Consider the following 18,512-nt stretch of genomic DNA (forward strand, 5'->3'; position numbering starts at 1 on the left):
GCTTGGTGTGTTACAAAACATGCTAATTAGTATACACATTATTATTCGATAAAATCTTTTCACCTATTCAATTTTCAATGCTTAGTCCAAATTGATTTAGTACATGGTACATACCATCACTATCTGATGCTTGAGGTTTAATAGGATAAGTTTATCTAGTGCCCCAAACGTCACGATTTGCTTCTTTCCAAAGAACTGTCCAATGTAGTTTTTCTTGGAAACAAAATTTTACTCTTTGTAATTTAAAACATTTAAGGAGGCTGGTTGGTCAACACAATTAAAAATTAGATCTAGCTTAAATTTTAAAGAAATAAATCAACATTTATTCAAGAAACTGAAATTTCACTTTAAAGTTTCTATGTTTTTTAATATCTTTATACAGAACTCTTCTTTTGAAGAAGAACGACTTAGTCTAAACATATTAAGTGATGTCCGTTCAGTCCCTTTAAAATTTATAAATATATTTTCATATTTAGATACCCCCCAGCCACTTTTTAAAATCAGATTTCTTGTTTTTTTTTTTTAAATCAAGTTTCGTGTTAATTCTTTTTTGTTTTTTGCTTTTCTACATTTTTTTCTTTCAACTCATAATTCCTCCTAAAATTGGCGCTGTATAATAATTTGCTCTATATAATATGGGTGACAGAACATTTTCTCTAATATTTTTTCGAAGGTGTTCTAGTGTGGTTTAAACTTAAAAATTATACCAATACAAAAGGTTTTTTAAATTAACTCCTTGAATACATTTCGTTTTAAATGTATTAATAACAGATTAACTATTGATTTTTCATCGATTCTTCGATTATACAACTTTAATGTAGTTTCATAACGTGATTGAGATTTGCAGATGAGTTGATATGATAATTTGTTAAAACGTTAATTTTCAGTCTATACACATTTGATGGGCTTAAGATATGCAAAATATATACGCGTTGTATAACATACACGGTATTTATACAGGGTGATTTTGAGCCGTAAGTCATAAGTCACCCACTAAGTGAACATCGGCAAACATCATGCAGGTAAGTTTAAGACTGTAACCAAAAATTAATTTACGGTGTATGCCATTTAATATGCAATTCTACCACTGTTATTTTATTTGATTTTTTGAAAAAAGCTAATTATAAAAAGTATCACAAAAATTTTTTGGTTATTGAATGTTTAAAAATAATTATTATAGACTGTTTTTCATGCGATGCTCGACTTTCCAAATATTGTAAATATTAAAGTCGATAATTGTGTTTTGACAATGATATTGATTGATGAAATCTGTCTTTGAAATCAAAGTGTTTATTATATTTGCAAGAACTTTGTATACTTTAACATTGAATAAAAGAAAATGCACGTGTTTTGCAACAAATCATTCAGTTCTGGTTAACATTGAAAACTGCAAATGCCGAGGGTCAGTCAGGAGAGTAATTGGAAGTTTGATTGAAGCTAAGACATGTGATTGCTTTGTGATCTGATCCAGAACAAAATATATTCTAAGAATAAGTACGACAACAAAACCAGCACAATTATACTCTTGGGATATTCAGAGATAGAAAAGTATTTAGACTCCAAATATTTTATTGATATACAAAATTAAATTACACGAGTAATACCACTATTTATTAGTTCTCGAAACCTGAATTTTTTTCAATGGTAAATTAAGACGACATACGAAAAATTTATCCCAGAATGATTTGACATGCATAAAAAGATTGTTTTCAATTCATAATGTTCATTTAATCATCTTAAAGGTCATAACTGTGGTCTTTGCGATTTCTCTCCTGTTCTGGAGTCACGTGGTCGGTGAGGATTCTCTTGTTGCTAAACAAGCTGAACGTCGTGATACTGACTTGTATGCCTATTCGGAGTATGACAAAACTAGCCTGTATGGAGAGTATAACAAAGAGGACAAATGCTGGACAGATGGACCTACTAACCCTGAGCTACCAGTTGGAGACGAGTGTCAAAGCGCGGCTGTGAAGTAAGATTAGCCTCCACAATATTGTATTGCTTATCTACATACATCAAATATTCATTCAAGTAAACATGCAAACATCTTTTTAATACTTTGACATATGATAGAAAAAAAGTAGTTGTTTTTAGTTTACACGTGAAAGATGGAAAGATTGAACGTATATAATTAATAATTGATAACGAACAATAATATGATCATAATATTTATTATTTTTTCAGGCTGAAGATTGAGTATCTTTTGAGAAAGAATCCAGCTGTTAATGAAGAAATCAAAGAGAAATATCTTCACTGCGCAAACACGTAAATTAAATTCTACACAATATGTGATTAATTGATTAAAAAACCATTTCAATCAGAGCAGAGAAATTGGACATTTGATATATTTCATGTATTTTAATTTTTTAAAAATGTATGCAAAACTGGTTTTTAGCTACTACACTCCATATGGGCTGGATAATGTTTGTCCCAGCGAGGTCACCTTTCCTACGACAGTTGAAATATATGGCAAGACCTGTTACATCGTCAAGCCAGAAAAGCAATGTCTGACCTACGTGAAATGTGACGACGCACCGTAAGTATAAGATAAATAATACTTGCATTTGCCAAAACCGCTTAATCTTAAAATATAAATCTTTGAATGACTTTATTTAAGACTTATATTCAGACTAATTTAAAAAAATACATGGAGAAACTAATAAAACAATGCTTTACAGTCTATTATAGGAAAAAATTGAATTGAATTGAAACCTCAATTACATATAGTTTAATTTGTTTAAAAAAAACAAACAAACATCCTTCTCGAAAACCCCCCCTAAAGTCACAGGAATATATAGTGTAAAATTATCTCTAGGGGCTGCTCTGGTTCAACGACAGAAGAAAGCAAGTGTTTGATGTCATACTTCCGTGACTTCAATGCATGGGTTTATTGCGAGAATTGTGGATTTACGATGGTCAAGCTAAGACTTCCACAATGCTGCACATGTAACAAGTATGAAGAATGTGATACGTAAAAAAACCATTTGATGATTGCACCGGTATGGTTTAAATAAATTGAATCCAATCCATAACTGTCTTATGTGTTTTATGTATTTGGGGAAAAAATTGCTTTGTTCTGCAATATTGTGTGAGGTACACACTAAAAGGAATTGATGTTCGTAGCATGTGTTTTTTTTCGAATTAGTACCAGTATAACGACGCAATGCATACTTTGTGTTTCGGATGCAACCTTAAAAGTTTCATATTTTTTAAATATACGTGTATTGAATTTTATCATAACAGTCAAACTTTTCCGATTTTATCTTAATCAACTTTAAAAATGGCTTTGCTTTGATAAAAACAATACCTGCTGTTTTCGAACTCGGGTTATAGGCCACAGCTGTACACACACATGTAGTGCTACAGAATTAGACACCCACTTCAAGTCATTTAATTTTGATACTTTCAATTACACCCGTAAATATTTTCCTTTATCAAACACGATTTGTGCAATCTGCTGCTATATCTGCATAATATCAGCTTGGATCAAGAGGTCAAGCAGCGCATAACTAATCTGGATCAATCATTTTTCCATGTAAGAAAACTAGCCGACTCACATCTAGTATTGTAATGAAAACACATAAAATAGAAATAAAAACGTAAACGCAATACCACAGATCTTTCGTGTATAGACCTACCAATATTACCTTAACAACGATCATCATTATCTTGCAAATAGAAAATAATACAAGTAATCGGTAAACCATGTATAGCGCCAGTTAACAGCGTTGTAAAGTAAACGAGTTTAAGACAACCACTCATTGGTATACTCTACTTAATTCTAAAAAAAATTGATTCCATAAGAAGCAAAATATTTTAATCTTTAAAGATAGATATACTTTCACAAATATTGGCAAAGTCATTTTTATCAACCAAAAACTGATATGAAATATAGCCATAATATGCAAGATGGTTTTTAAAACAATAAGCAAAATAATCCTCAAAATATCGCTTATATAAACGTGCAACCCACCGAAATACTTTTCCAAACTATTTCTTCAATTTTGGGATAATAACGTTATAAAACAACTCAAGCGAACCTGAATTATTTAAGAGTTATGTAAAACGGATTTATAATATAGACAATATACATTACGTTATCATAATGTGCAAGCAACCATACCTGCTTAACATAATAATTTGAAAACAATAAGCGTTTAAACAGCCTTATATGTTTTTAAAATTATGTAAAAAAAAAATAAGAAAATGTAATATTCAAGAAAAAGATTATCAAACGTGTTGATATAATTGTTTTTCCAACGGGTTAGAACATTCAATCCTTGTCCAAGGCATTTACCATTTTATACAACTTCATTGTGGGTAAAATATGGAACACGAAGTCCGTTCGTTAACATGTCATCCAACAGCAAATATCTTATTAATATATCAGAAGATATTTTATTTCTATTTCTAACATGTCATCTAATTTTAGAAACTTTTAAATATGCTTATCCTAGAGATTATTTTCATCCAACATTGAAGTAATAGCCTGTGTTTTTACGGTATTCTACTCCCATTGAAAGTTTATTTTATGTATCGCTATATTTTAGGCATATATGTTACCTTATATTATTTTTTATGTACATTCATTTTTCAAAAAGGCATGTCCTGTATGTTTTGTTAGGTTTTGCTTACAATTATCGTCTGTAAAAACGTTTTCAGGATAACAATGTGAACTAATATCTGTTATCTTATTCTGCTATTTTGTTTAAATTAAAGGCAGTATTATTATTGTTATATTTGAATTGCTTTGTGGTTGGTTTTGAAGTGAGGAACTGGTAAAATTATTTACCGAATTTAATAAATTATTCACAAATAGCAATAATTACCCTATCTACCGGTTTCAGACGGTTTGTATTTTCAAACTCAGTATGCTAAAAAGTATTCTTTATGTGGTAACTTCCCCCAATTTACTCGAAATATCATTTCTGGGTGGAACAGTTCCTACGATCCCCGCTCACTACTAGTATATAAAAGAGTTCCAGGGACGACTTTTCTCGTATATATACATGTACATGTGTCTTAAAAAACACAAACTCAAAAACGTGATATATTTAAAGAATTTCAGGTAAATAAATACACGTATCGATCTGCACATGTGGATAATGTAATCCAAGCGCTTATTTGAAATTCATTTGCTTTAACAAAGTTTGTTAGATAAAAATTGACTACGCGACAATTACCGCATCTAAAGTGTCAACAGGTAGCTGATTATGTAATGGGAAATAATCACCGAGAAAACACCCTCATTACACTCGGTATCCGCAGAAATACCCCAAACGGAGTCCGGAAACACGCATAAAAAGGTAGTCAAAGTTTGATACATGTATAATATATTGTATATTTATTTTTATAGTAAATAATAATAAAGAAAATTTATATGGGATTCGAACGATGCACAGTTGTCCTGCATTTATGTGATTAACATTTTCACCATCTGTATGTAAATGTTCACATATCATAGTTTGTATGTAAGCAGTGGAACACATTTGTTTCAATTTACTAAGTCAGAGAAAACGAAACACTACCACCAACCAGATTTGTAGTACTCCGACTTTATATAAGCTGGATGTAGCTGTTATTTTTGGCTATTTTAAGGTAATTTAGAACTTCCTGGACCTTGATCAGGACACGGGTACTTAAAACTTGTTTGATATAATGTATGTGAAATAAATCTTGTTTGTAGCAGTTTATTCAAAGAACAGTGGGGTTGGAATCACTAGACTCATTCGTTATCAATCAATGAAGTTTGCATAACATAATATTTTCACAACTTTGACATTTACCTCACATCGAGCATTATATGCTATTATGTAACTTAAATAACGTATTAAATTTAAACATCCTATTATTTATTTATCAGGTATTTTGAATAATAAATGAAATGGCAATAATATGATACATTTTCTATACTATTCACCTTAGATATATTATGCGGTTTGTCTATTTATTGCGTGTGTGTGTATGCCGTCATTAAAGAAAATGCCACAAAGTTATGGCATCTCTCTATTTTATTATTTTATCCCCAAACCAAATATTTGTACTATTCCAATTTTATCATTTATAAAGAATCAATGATTTTTTTGTAATACTTTGTAAAAGCTGTTTGTCCCCTGCAAAAATTTGGGTTCAGTTCGTTCTATGTTGAATTTTCTCTTTCTTCGATTTTAAAAAATGACAGTTGTCACGTGCCAAGGAAAGTAAGAACAAGACATTAAAATCAAAATTAAATATCATTTTTAAAGTACATTCGTCACAAAGACATTCAAATACTCAAACCATTTCTATTATCTACTTATACCTAGTAATACATATTCCAAACCACAAGTGTCACAAATGGAATCAAGGAACAAGTTAGACGTTTTGAACAGATTTTAATATTTCTATAATATGCATGTTTGTCACAGAACCAAAAACTGTTCTGCACCTCTCCTCTATCCCGATCCCGATTGACATTCCTCGTATTTGCTACAGGTGCAACACTGTGGAAGCCTCAGTTGGACGAGTCTAAACCCACAGTTTTCACAGTAGATCCAGGTGTCAAACTGGCGGAAACTGTCCATCAGACACTCGCTTTTTGATGCGTCATTTTCCAGGCAGCCTCTGTTAATGAAAGAACAAAAGTTATGACGTATCTACATTACTTAACCTTGCATTGGAAACATTATGAAGAATAAGAAGAAAAGAAATCGCCCTTATAATGTGACACTAGTGCTATTTCTATAAACTATTATTTGAACTGTACAATACTGCTTTATTGTCAATTTCTTCAATTCTGAGCTATCTTTTAATGAAAAAGGAATTATTTTGCTGGTATTTCTGTATCAATCAGGAATTGACCTATCTGGATACGATACTGTACGAGATTTCTTTTTAAGGACATTTTTTATATATCAATTAAACTGAAAGTATTTTATTGTTTTTAATCTTATCATAATTCAACATGCTATTTTTGGAATTATCTTATGTTTGCAACCACTTTGACATCGCAGCAATACAGTGCGCAATGTTATATTCTGTTTAATTTGTTTCAAAAAACCCTTTTTGTAAAAATGACTGACGCAAATAAAAAGAGTGACACATTTACCCCCTTTACTGCAAATTTTTTGCTATGTAAAAAAGACCCAATGATAAAGTATTTCAAAGAAAGGTCATGTACTTACGATTTCCCTTCACACTTTGCGTATCTGATACATTGACTTTCAGGCTTGACGACATAACACATTGTTCCATAAACCTGGACCTTTGTAGGATAGGCAACCTCTGATGGACAGACATTTGTCAGCCCAACAGACTTGTAATAGCTAAAAAGAAAAATCATATCATTAAAAACAATAAAATACTTTCAGTTTAATTGATATATAAAAAAAATGTCCTTAAATAGAAATTTCTTGAAAGGTTTTCTCATGAAATGAGTTTTTAGCACTTGTATTGTTAAAGATATTGACAGTATACATGTAAGTATTACTATGTATATAATTGCTATCAACTTTAAAAAAGACTTGGATTATGAATTAAAACTTCTCAAACGTTTCTTTGTCGTCTCTTTTTGCTTCAATGATCATTAATCTCCCATACCTGTTGTCACAACGGATGTATTTTTCTTTAATGGCAGCCAAAACGCTTGGGTTCTTTCTTAAGAGGTATTCAATTTTCAGCCTAAAATAAATGCATAGAATTTTCAACTTTTATCAAAAATTGATAAGTAATAATTAATATAGGCAGAATATCAACTGATATTTGAAAAGAATGATATAAATGATATACAAAGGAATCATTAGACCTCATGGTGTCTCAATTTTCGTTGAATTCCTGGGAACCTCTTATCTACGAATAAATACTCTTCACAAATTTATAAATGATGACTATAAAGTCATGTTGTCTTTTATATGTATAAGATAACACACGAAATTACGTTTCAACGAACCAATAAAATCTAAACAATCTACAAAAGTCGCCCTCACGAATTTTAATGATTCCACAATATATGATACATGTACCTATAAAATAGTATTAAAAATAAATCCAACGTTTTAAATAAAAGAAGAATATTCAAATGATTTTTTTCTAATAACTTTATAGATGATTTATTCAACACAAATATAGCAATATCATATTTCTTATGACATGTTTCAATAAGTTCATTGAGTATTTTGTTTGTCTAAGAAACAAAATCAACATTTAATTATGAAAAAAAAATCTATTTTGATTCAAAATGTTTTTTGTCCAACGACACTCCTAACAAACCTTACTGTTAAGCAAAACTAGAAAATGTTATCTCCTTTTTAACACATTCTTACTTTGTACTGGCTGGTATGCAATCGTCAGAGACAGGGAGAGTAGGGTTCTCCGGGCCGTCCGTCCAGCATTCATCCTCTTTGTCAAAATCTCCGTAAATGCTTGTTTTGTCATATAACTCCACAGCAAAGGCATCTGCTGCCTCTGTGGTCACCCAAAAAAGGGCAGAACCAATCAAAGTGAGGAAAATGGCCTGAAATATTTTTTATAAACAGTTACTTTAAACATTAAATTGAACACCGTAGTTTGTGATAGATACTGAAAGCGATATAAAAAATCGAATATATAAGAGGCATACAGTAAATCACGCTTATAATGAACTGACCCATACAATTAGATGGACGTAATTTTCATTCACTGTGGGGAACATGTTGTGAAATTAACGGATAAAACAAATTATCTTTATAACGAAGTGAAAAGCCCCTCCCTGGCTCTTTTTATAAACGTGTTTTACTGTACATGTAACGGTGTACTGAATCTTATATATCTTTATTAAGAACCTTAGCTAGAAAAAAAAGTGGCCCTGAATTCCTCTAATTATGATATATTCAGATTACATATGTATGAAAATGGAACAATTGATTTATATTAAAATGGATGTTTAAAAGATGTTTTAAAATTTTTAAAAAGTTTTAAAGTTATATTGACCGTATACATTTATTTGTGTAATCGTTTTAAAACATGTATAAAATGAGTGTTTGCTTTTATGTCAGTCTCTCTTACAGTCTCATAACTGATATTAACCACAACGTTCGCGAATTGTAGCGCTATTTAACAATCTTTAACAGAAAAATGGATGATAATTATTTATACCTCATCTGTATGCATATTTCCTTGAAACAAACGTCATAGTTTTAAAAAAATACAGAAAAATTGTGCAAACTAAGCAAATGATTCCAAAACTGAAAAAATGAGAATATTTCTATTCTCTTAATATCCATTTTAGAGTAACTATGTCCCTCTATTCGGGATAATGAATCATTTTAGACAGATATTTTGCAGTAAACCATGTTTTTGTAAATCATTTGACATGATTTAAACCCGACATTATAGTATTTCTAAATACAACCGAAATAAAAAAAAACTTCTTCCATAAAGTTTAGTATTTAATAGAATGTTTTTGTTTAAAATTAAAAAAAAAGTTTTGTGTATCCGCAATCAACTTTTATACATTCGAAGTTTTGATTGACAATTAAATGGATTGTCTTCGTTACAAATATAGTTTAAACCTCTGACCTTCATTTAAATGACCTATCCTTGTATAAAAAATTATACCCAGGTGTGGACGTGGTCAATATTTTCTGTAAGGAGCGAGAAAAAAGCTAAAGTCCCATATAGAAATTACTGACAACGCAAAAACAACAAAAGGTGTAACGTAACGTAATCACTACTGAGTGATTGTGATTAAAACAAAACTTCACTCGGTTGCTGTTAAACTAACACTTTTTTATTTTACAAATTAGCAGGCTGTAAAACATGACACGATACAAGACAATTAACCCCTTTTCATCCAGTATTGCACCAACCAAGGTTTTGTTGAAAACTAATTTGTTATCCTTGAAATTCATATTAGAATTAAATCAAAGAAAGTTTTGTAAAAGATGAAATATTTACCTTCATGATGTACAACTGCTGAACCAAGATGACTGAATATACTTATGAATCATTCTCTTTTATATGCTTGGTGTGTTACAAAACATGCTAATTAGTATACACATTATTATTCGATAAAATCTTTTCACCTATTCAATTTTCAATGCTTAGTCCAAATTGATTTAGTACATGGTACATACCATTACTGTCTGATGCTTGAGGTTTAATAGGATAAGTTTATCTAGTGCCCCGAACGTCACTATTTGCTTCTTTCCAAAGAACTGTCCAATGTAGTTTTTCTTGGAAACAAAATTTTACTCTTTGTAATCTAAAACGTTTAAGGAGGCTGGTTGGTCAACACAATTAACAATTAGATCTAGCTTAAATTTTCAAGAAATAAATCAACATTTATTCAAGAAACTGAAATTTCACTTTAAAGTTTCTATGTTTTTTAATATCTTTATAAAGAACTCTTCGTTTGAAGAAGAACGACTAAGTCTAAACATATTAAGTGATGTCCGTTCAGTCCCTTTAAAATTTATATATAGATACCCCCCCCCCCCCCCAGCCACTTTTTAAAAACAGATTTCTTGTTTTTTTTTAAATTCAAGTTTCGTGTTAATTTTTTTTGTTTTTTGCTTTTCTACATTTTTTTCTTCCAACTCATAATTCCTCTTAAAATTGGCGCTGTATAATAATTTGCTCTATATAATATGGGTGACAGAACATTTTCTCTAATATTTTTTCGAAGGTGTTCTAGTGTGGTTTAAACTTAAAAATCATACCAATACAAAAGGTTTTTTAAATTAACTCCTTGTTAACTCCTTGAATACATTTCGTTTTAAATGTATTAATAACAGATTAACTATTGATTTTTCATCGATTCTTCGATTATACAACTTTAATGTAGTTTCATAACGTGATTGAGATTTGCAGATGAGTTGATATGATAATTTGTTAAAACGTTAATTTTCAGTCTATACACATTTGATGGGCTTAAGATATGCAAAATATATACGCGTTGTATAACATACACGGTATTTATACAGGGTGATTTTGAGCCGTAAGTCATAAGTCACCCAAGTGAACATCGGCAAACATCATGCAGGTAAGTTTAAGACTGTAACCAAAAATTAATTTACGGTGTATGCCATTTAATATGCATTTCTACCACTGTTATTTTATATATGATTTTTTGAAAAAAGCAAATTATAAAAAGTATAACACAAAAATTATTTGGTTATTGATTGTTTAAAAATAATTATTATAGACTGTTTTCCATGCGATGCTCGACTTTCCAAGTATTGTAAATATTAAAGTCGATAATTGTGTTTTGACAATGATATTGATTGATGAAATCTGTCTTTGAAATCAACGTGTTTATTATGTTTGCAAGAACTTTGTATACTTTAACATTGAATAAAAGAAAATGCACGTGTTTTGCAACAAATCATTCAGTTCTGGTTAAAATTGAAAACTGCAAATGCCGAGGGTTCGTCAGGAGAGTAATTGGAAGTTTGATTGAAGCTAAGACATGTGATTGCTTTGTGATCTGATCCAGAACAAAATATATTCTAAGAATAAGTACGACAACAAAACCAGCACAATTATACTCTTGGGATATTCAGAGATAGAAAAGTATTTAGACTCCAAATATTTTATTGATATACAAAATTAAATTACACGAGTAATACCACTATTTATTAGTTCTCGAAACCTGAATTTGTTTTCATGGTAAGTTAAAACGACATACGAAAAATTTATCCCAGAATGATTTGACATGCATAAAAAGATTGTTTTCAATTCATAATGTTCATTTAATCATCTTGAAGGTCATAACTGTGGTCTTTGCGATTTCTCTCCTGTTCTGGAGTCACGTGGTCGGTGAGGATTCTCCTGTTGCTAAACAAGCTGAACGTCGTGATACTGACTTGTATGCCTATTCGGAGTATGACAAAACTAGCCTGTATGGAGAGTATAACAAAGAGGACAAATGCTGGACAGATGGACCTACTAACCCTGAGCTACCAGTTGGAGACGAGTGTCAAAGCGCGGCTGTGAAGTAAGATTAGCCTCCACAATATTGTATTGCTTATCTACATACATCAAATATTCATTCAAGTAAACATGCAAACATCTTTTTAATACTTTGACATATGATAGAAAAAAAGTAGTTGTTTTTAGTTTACACGTGAAAGATGGAAAGATTGAACGTATATAATTAATAATTGATAACGAACAATAATATGATCATAATATTTATTATTTTTTCAGGCTGAAGATTGAGTATCTTTTGAGAAAGAATCCAGCTGTTAATGAAGAAATCAAAGAGAAATATCTTCACTGCGCAAACACGTAAATTAAATTCTACACAATATGTGATTAATTGATTAAAAAACCATTTCAATCAGAGCAGAGAAATTGGACATTTGATATATTTCATGTATTTTAATTTTTTAAAAATGTATGCAAAACTGGTTTTTAGCTACTACACTCCATATGGGCTGGATAATGTTTGTCCCAGCGAGGTCACCTTTCCTACGACAGTTGAAATATATGGCAAGACCTGTTACATCGTCAAGCCAGAAAAGCAATGTCTGACCTACGTGAAATGTGACGACGCACCGTAAGTATAAGATAAATAATACTTGCATTTGCCAAAACCGCTTAATCTTAAAATATAAATCTTTGAATGACTTTATTTAAGACTTATATTCAGACTAATTTAAAAAAATACATGGAGAAACTAATAAAACAATGCTTTACAGTCTATTATAGGAAAAAATTGAATTGAATTGAAACCTCAATTACATATAGTTTAATTTGTTTAAAAAAAACAAACAAACATCCTTCTCGAAAACCCCCCCTAAAGTCACAGGAATATATAGTGTAAAATTATCTCTAGGGGCTGCTCTGGTTCAACGACAGAAGAAAGCAAGTGTTTGATGTCATACTTCCGTGACTTCAATGCATGGGTTTATTGTGAGAATTGTGGATTTACGATGGTCAAGCTAAGACTTCCACAATGCTGCACATGTAACAAGTATGAAGAATGTGATACGTAAAAAAACCATTTGATGATTGCACTGGTATGGTTTAAATAAATTGAATCCAATCCATAACTGTCTTATGTGTTTTATGTATTTGGGGAAAAAATTGCTTTGTTCTGCAATATTGTGTGAGGTACACACTAAAAGGAATTGATGTTCGTAGCATGTGTTTTTTTTCGAATTAGTACCAGTATAACGACGCAATGCATACTTTGTGTTTCGGATGCAACCTTAAAAGTTTCATATTTTTTAAATATACGTGTATTGAATTTTATCATAACAGTCAAACTTTTCCGATTTTATCTTAATCAACTTTAAAAAAAATGGCTTTGCTTTGATAAAAACAATACCTGCTGTTTTCGAACTCGGGTTATAGGCCACAGCTGTACACACACATGTAGTGCTACAGAATTAGACACCCACTTCAAGTCATTTAATTTTGATACTTTCATTTACACCCGTAAATATTTTCCTTTATCAAACACGATTTGTGCAATCTGCTGCTATATCTGCATAATATCAGCTTGGATCAAGAGGTCAAGCAGTGCATAACTAATCTGGATCAATCCTTTTTCCATGTAAGAAAACTAGCCGACTCACATCTAGTATTGTAATGAAAACACATAAAATAGAAATAAAAAACGTAAACGCAATACCACAGATCTTTCGTGTATAGACCTACCAATATTACCTTAACAACGATCATCATTATCTTGCAAATAGAAAATAATACAAGTAATCGGTACATCATGTATAGCGCCAGTTAACAGCGTTGTAAAGTAAACGAGTTTAAGACAACCACTCTTTGGTATACTCTACTTAATTCTAAAAAAAAATGATTCCATAAGAAGCAAAATATTTTAATCTTTGAAGATAGATATACTTTCACAAATATTGGCAAAGTCATTTTTATCAACCAAAAACTGATATGAAATATAGCCATAATATGCAAGATGGTTTTTAAAACAATAAGCAAAATAATCCTCTAAAATAACGCTTATATAAACGTGCAACCCACCGAAATACTTTTCCAAACTATTTCTTCAATTTTGGGATAATAACGTTATAAAACAACTCAAGCGAACCTGAATTATTTAAGAGTTATGTAAAACGGATTTATAATATAGACAATATACATTACGTTATCATAATGTGCAAGCAACCATACCTGCTTAACATAATAATTTGAAAATAATAAGCGTTTAAACAGCCTTATATGTTTTTAAAATTATGTAAAAAAAATAACAAAAATGTAATATTCAAGAAAAAGATTATCAAACGTGTTGATATAATTGTTTTTCCAACGGGTTAGAACATTCAATCCTTGTCCAAGGCATTTACCATTTTATACAACTTCATTGTGGGTAAAATATGGAACACGAAGTCCGTTCGTTAACATGTCATCCAACAGCAAATATCTTATTAATATATCAGAAGATATTTTATTTCTATTTCTAACATGTCATCTAATTTAAGAAACTTTTAAATATGCTTATCCTAGAGATTATTTTCATCCAACATTGCAGTAATAGCCTGTGTTTTTACGGTATTCTACTCCCATTGAAAGTTTATTTTATGTATTGCTATATTTTAGGCATATATGTTACCTTATATTATTTTTTATGTACATTCATTTTTCAAAAAGGCATTTCCTGTATGTTTTGTTAGTTTTTGCTTACAATTATCGTCTGTAAAAAAGTTTTCAGGATAACAATGTGAACTAATATCTGTTATCTTATTCTGCTATTTTGTTTAAATTAAAGGCAGTATCATTATTGTTATATTTGAATTGCTTTGTGGTTGGTTTTGAAGTGAGGAACTGGTAAAATTATTTACCGAATTTAATAAATTATTCACAAATTGCAATAATTACCCTATCTACCGGTTTCAGACGGTTTGTATTTTCAAACTCAGTATGCTAAAAAGTATTCTTTATGTGGTAACTTCCCCCAATTTACTCGAAATATAATTTCTGGGTGGAACAGTTCCTAAGATCCCCGCTCACTATATATAAGAGTTCCAGGGACGGCTTTTCTCGTATATATACATGTACATGTGTCTTAAAAAACACAAACTCAAAAACGTGATATATTTAAAGAATTTCAAGTAAATAAATACAGGTATCGATCTGCACATGTGGATAATGTAATCCAAGCGCTCGTTTGAAATTCATTTGCTTTAACAAAATTTGTTAGATAAAAATTGACCACGCGACAATTACCGCATCTAAAGTGTCAACAGGTAGCTGATTATGTAATGGGAAATAATCACCGAGAAAACACCCTCATTACACTCGGTATCCGCAGAAATACCCCAAACGGAGTCCGGAAACACGCATAAAAAAGGTAGTCAAAGTTTGATACATGTACATGTATAATATATTGTATATTTATTTTTATAGTAAATAATAATAAAGAAAATTTATATGGGATTCGAACGATGCACAGTTGTCCTGCATTTATGTGATTAACATTTTCACCATCTGTATATAAATGTTCACATATCATAGGTTTGTATGTAAGCAGTGGAACACATTTGTTTCAATTTACTAAGTCAGAGAAAACGAAACACTTCCACCAACCAGATTTGTAGTACTCCGACTTTATATAAGCTGGATGTAGCTGTTATTTTTGGCTATTTTAAGGTAATTTAGAACTTCCTGGACCTTGATCAGGACACGGGTACTTAAAACTTGTTTGATATAATGTATGTGAAATAAATCTTGTTTGTAGCAGTTTATTCAAAGAACAGTGGGGTTGGAATCACTAGACTCATTCGTTATCATTCAATGAAGTTTGCATAACATAATATTTTCACAACTTTGACATTTACCTGACATCGAGGATTATATGCTATTATGTAACTTAAATAACGTATTAAATTTAAACATCCTATTATTTATTTATCAGGTATTTTGGATAATAAATGAAATGGCAATAATATGATACATTTTCTATACTATTCACCTTAGATATATTGTGCGGTTTGTCTATTTATTGCGTGTGTGTGTGTATGCCGTCATTAAAGAAAATGCCACAAAGTTATGGCATCTCTCTATTTTATTATTTTATCCCCAAACCAAATATTTGTACTATTCCAATTTTATCATTTATAAAGAATCAATGATTTTTTTGTAATTTTTTGTAAAAGCTGTTTGTCCCCTGCAAAAAATTGGGTTCAGTTCGTTCTATGTTGAATTTTCTCTTTCTTTAAATGTCACTTTCCAGCAAAAAATGGGACTCAGCACTGCGCAGGACAGTTAAGGCAACATTTTGCTTTTAAACAGCAGGAAAAGGAGGTGGTTTTGCTTTTGTCTATTCATTTGTGCATAATGAATAGTTCTAAACTATTTTGGGTGTTATTGTAAAGATATGGGTCTCCTTTACTTGACCATGTCTAAATTTGACGGTCACGTGACTTTTTAGGGTCACGTGGGCGTTTTTTAGACAAAAATCGTAATGTTAAATTGAGACAAAAAGTTCAAGGGCAAGCCAGAGAAATTTTAGAGTAAGTAATATGGCAACATATTCAAAATTATCCATACATCATAGAAATCAATGCTCATTCAGTTGTAAAGTTTACTAGTTATGTATATTTCTTTAAAAACTGTCTACTTGTTCCTAAAATAGTGCATTTTTGTATATTTTCATTAAAATTACAAAGTAAACCTTCATCTCTCAACAAATGAGCATCAGTTTTTATAAAGAACTTGTAAAAAGGAAGAAAATCATACCAAGTTTAATGATATCTATAGGCGTCTTGCACTTGAACTTTTGCATTTAATTTCTCAGTCTAGAAGTCCTTTCAAATCAATACACATTTCAAACGCACAAGTGATCCCAAAAGGGGAGTTAATTCTTTGAGCGATAACTCTTCTGATATAGGCGCGATGTCATTTTATCACATAATCCGAATTAATTTTAAGATATGTTTCAACAGTACATTATGTAAATGGTTATTAAAACATAGTGCTTCTGTTTTATTTATTTTAAAAGAGACAAGATGGTTACGATGAATCGTCCGCATTTCCTCTGTCGTATCATGGATGTAAACAAAAAACCGTTGTGTATCAGTTATATTGGTTAACCGCATTCGCGGAGTTATTGATTTCTTAATATTTTTTTAGGAATGGGAGAAAAATATATAAGAGCTAATTGTACACAATTATTTGAAGGATTTATAGATGTCAACAGAGACAAATGAAGCCCCTGATATTAATATAAGTAAATTGATCTCATAATATATATTAAAAAATAAGATATGGAGTATTTTTTCATTATTTATGATTTAATGTCAGATGAATGCAAATGCAGCCTTAGCCCAATGACTGCATATTCTATAGCACTGCTTGAGTCTGTTAATATTATTCTGGGGAGGGGGGTTCAAAGGGGTAACTTTATTCTGTTTGCCAGGGGCCAGGTACCAGGGTGTTTTACTATGTAAATTGTGAATTAAATTAGAATTTGCCACGGGGACTATACATGTAGATCTGCCCATGTATGAGGCCTTTTCCCATCCCCCATAAGCAATCAACAGTATTCACCTTTGTATTACACATGTTACACTTTTAATTTAAACACTCATTAAAAATTGACTTTTATTTTTATTCAACACATGCAGAATGATTAAGGTTAAGGAGAGGGGGAGGGTTAGCATATTCATTCACAAAATAAATTCTATGCTTGATCATTTCTCATTACTGAGAAAGGAAGAAAGAGGGTGTGTCAATCCTGCAACAAGGCAATCAAAAGCCATTTTTGGTTCACATCAAGTTATTGAATTTAAATAAGTCTGAATTCTCCTATGTGAGAGAATCTCTCTCCCACCCATTTACATACCATCCCCTTTTCACTTCTCAAACAAAATTATGAATATAGAAACAATTATATTTGTTTCATTTCTTTTATTAATTCAAGAAGATAAAGAGACGTTCTGAAAAAAAATTCTGTAACAACATTTAAACCTGACATATGCATGCAAACTCATAATTGTAATTTCTTTAAATGATATCAATGTGTTTATTGTATGACTTCTTAGTTATGCTCCTCTTCTCTGTTAAAAAAAACAGACTTCCTGTTCTTAAAGTTCAGGTTTTTCTTTCCATCATTTCATCTTGTATATGACACCAGGATAAGGATGCGGGTAAATTATCACCAATAAGAACATCATTTATGTAAATCTCAAGACAAAGCAGGTACCAACTAAAATAAAATTATATATATTCAGTTAGTTTAACTTGTTATCAAAATGGCTGAACGACTGAAATGGAGGATTTTCTACAATTTGATAGTCAATGGAATTTATTTATCTTAATAAACATTTCATTATGTTTAGATGTGCATTTAGTTTTGCACAAATTCAAATACAGCTTTTTGGTTTGATCGATTTGAAATTATTCGCATCCTCACCCCTGATATGTGCATGATAATAGTTTAATTGCACCCCTTTATTTTACCCGACATGACATTAAAAATGCACCTCTCTCTCTCTCTCTCTCTCTCTCTCTCTCTCTCTCTCTCTTAAACACAACTGATTTGCTTGATTGATATTATATAATGCAGGTGCAGTCAG

General features: G+C 30.8%; 3 protein-coding genes across 3 annotated transcripts; 2 read left to right on the forward strand and 1 right to left on the reverse strand.

The window, feature by feature from the left end:
* Positions 1–985: 985 nt before the first annotated feature.
* Positions 986–3,029, forward strand: LOC117690189 (uncharacterized). The gene is made up of 5 exons (XM_034473614.2): positions 986–1,022; positions 1,743–1,972; positions 2,185–2,265; positions 2,396–2,536; positions 2,816–3,029. The coding sequence occupies exons 1-5, from the start codon at positions 1,017–1,019 to the stop codon at positions 2,973–2,975; spliced, it is 618 nt and encodes a 205-aa protein (XP_034329505.2). The 5' UTR covers positions 986–1,016; the 3' UTR covers positions 2,976–3,029.
* A 3,309-nt stretch (positions 3,030–6,338) lies between these two features.
* LOC105347708 (uncharacterized) lies at positions 6,339–9,940 on the reverse strand. Its single transcript, XM_066070144.1, has 5 exons — positions 9,913–9,940; positions 8,301–8,491; positions 7,579–7,659; positions 7,164–7,304; positions 6,339–6,603 (listed from the first exon to the last, which is right to left on the reverse strand). Exons 1-5 carry the CDS (start codon positions 9,916–9,918, stop codon positions 6,435–6,437), a joined length of 588 nt encoding a protein of 195 aa, XP_065926216.1. The 5' UTR covers positions 9,919–9,940; the 3' UTR covers positions 6,339–6,434.
* A 1,038-nt stretch (positions 9,941–10,978) lies between these two features.
* LOC105347707 (uncharacterized) lies at positions 10,979–12,970 on the forward strand. The gene is made up of 5 exons (XM_011456878.4): positions 10,979–10,999; positions 11,724–11,953; positions 12,166–12,246; positions 12,377–12,517; positions 12,797–12,970. Exons 1-5 carry the CDS (start codon positions 10,994–10,996, stop codon positions 12,954–12,956), a joined length of 618 nt encoding a protein of 205 aa, XP_011455180.2. The 5' UTR covers positions 10,979–10,993; the 3' UTR covers positions 12,957–12,970.
* The last annotated feature ends 5,542 nt before the right edge of the window (positions 12,971–18,512 follow it).

The sequence above is a fragment of the Magallana gigas genome, chromosome 8 (assembly GCF_963853765.1).
Source record: "Magallana gigas chromosome 8, xbMagGiga1.1, whole genome shotgun sequence".
Classification (NCBI taxonomy): Eukaryota; Metazoa; Mollusca; class Bivalvia; order Ostreida; family Ostreidae; genus Magallana; species Magallana gigas.

Excerpts from the sequence above, each read along its gene's own strand:
- LOC105347708 (XM_066070144.1), bottom strand. Across the intron at positions 7,660-8,300 it reads TGCATACCAGCCAGTACAAA|GCTGAAAATTGAATACCTCT; the intron begins GTAAGAATGTGT and ends CATTTATTTTAG. Across the intron at positions 7,305-7,578 it reads TACATCCGTTGTGACAACAG|CTATTACAAGTCTGTTGGGC; the intron begins GTATGGGAGATT and ends TTTTCTTTTTAG.
- LOC105347707 (XM_011456878.4), top strand. Across the intron at positions 11,954-12,165 it reads TGTCAAAGCGCGGCTGTGAA|GCTGAAGATTGAGTATCTTT; the intron begins GTAAGATTAGCC and ends TTATTTTTTCAG. Across the intron at positions 12,247-12,376 it reads TATCTTCACTGCGCAAACAC|CTACTACACTCCATATGGGC; the intron begins GTAAATTAAATT and ends ACTGGTTTTTAG.
- LOC117690189 (XM_034473614.2), top strand. Across the intron at positions 2,266-2,395 it reads TATCTTCACTGCGCAAACAC|CTACTACACTCCATATGGGC; the intron begins GTAAATTAAATT and ends ACTGGTTTTTAG. Across the intron at positions 2,537-2,815 it reads GTGAAATGTGACGACGCACC|GGGCTGCTCTGGTTCAACGA; the intron begins GTAAGTATAAGA and ends AATTATCTCTAG.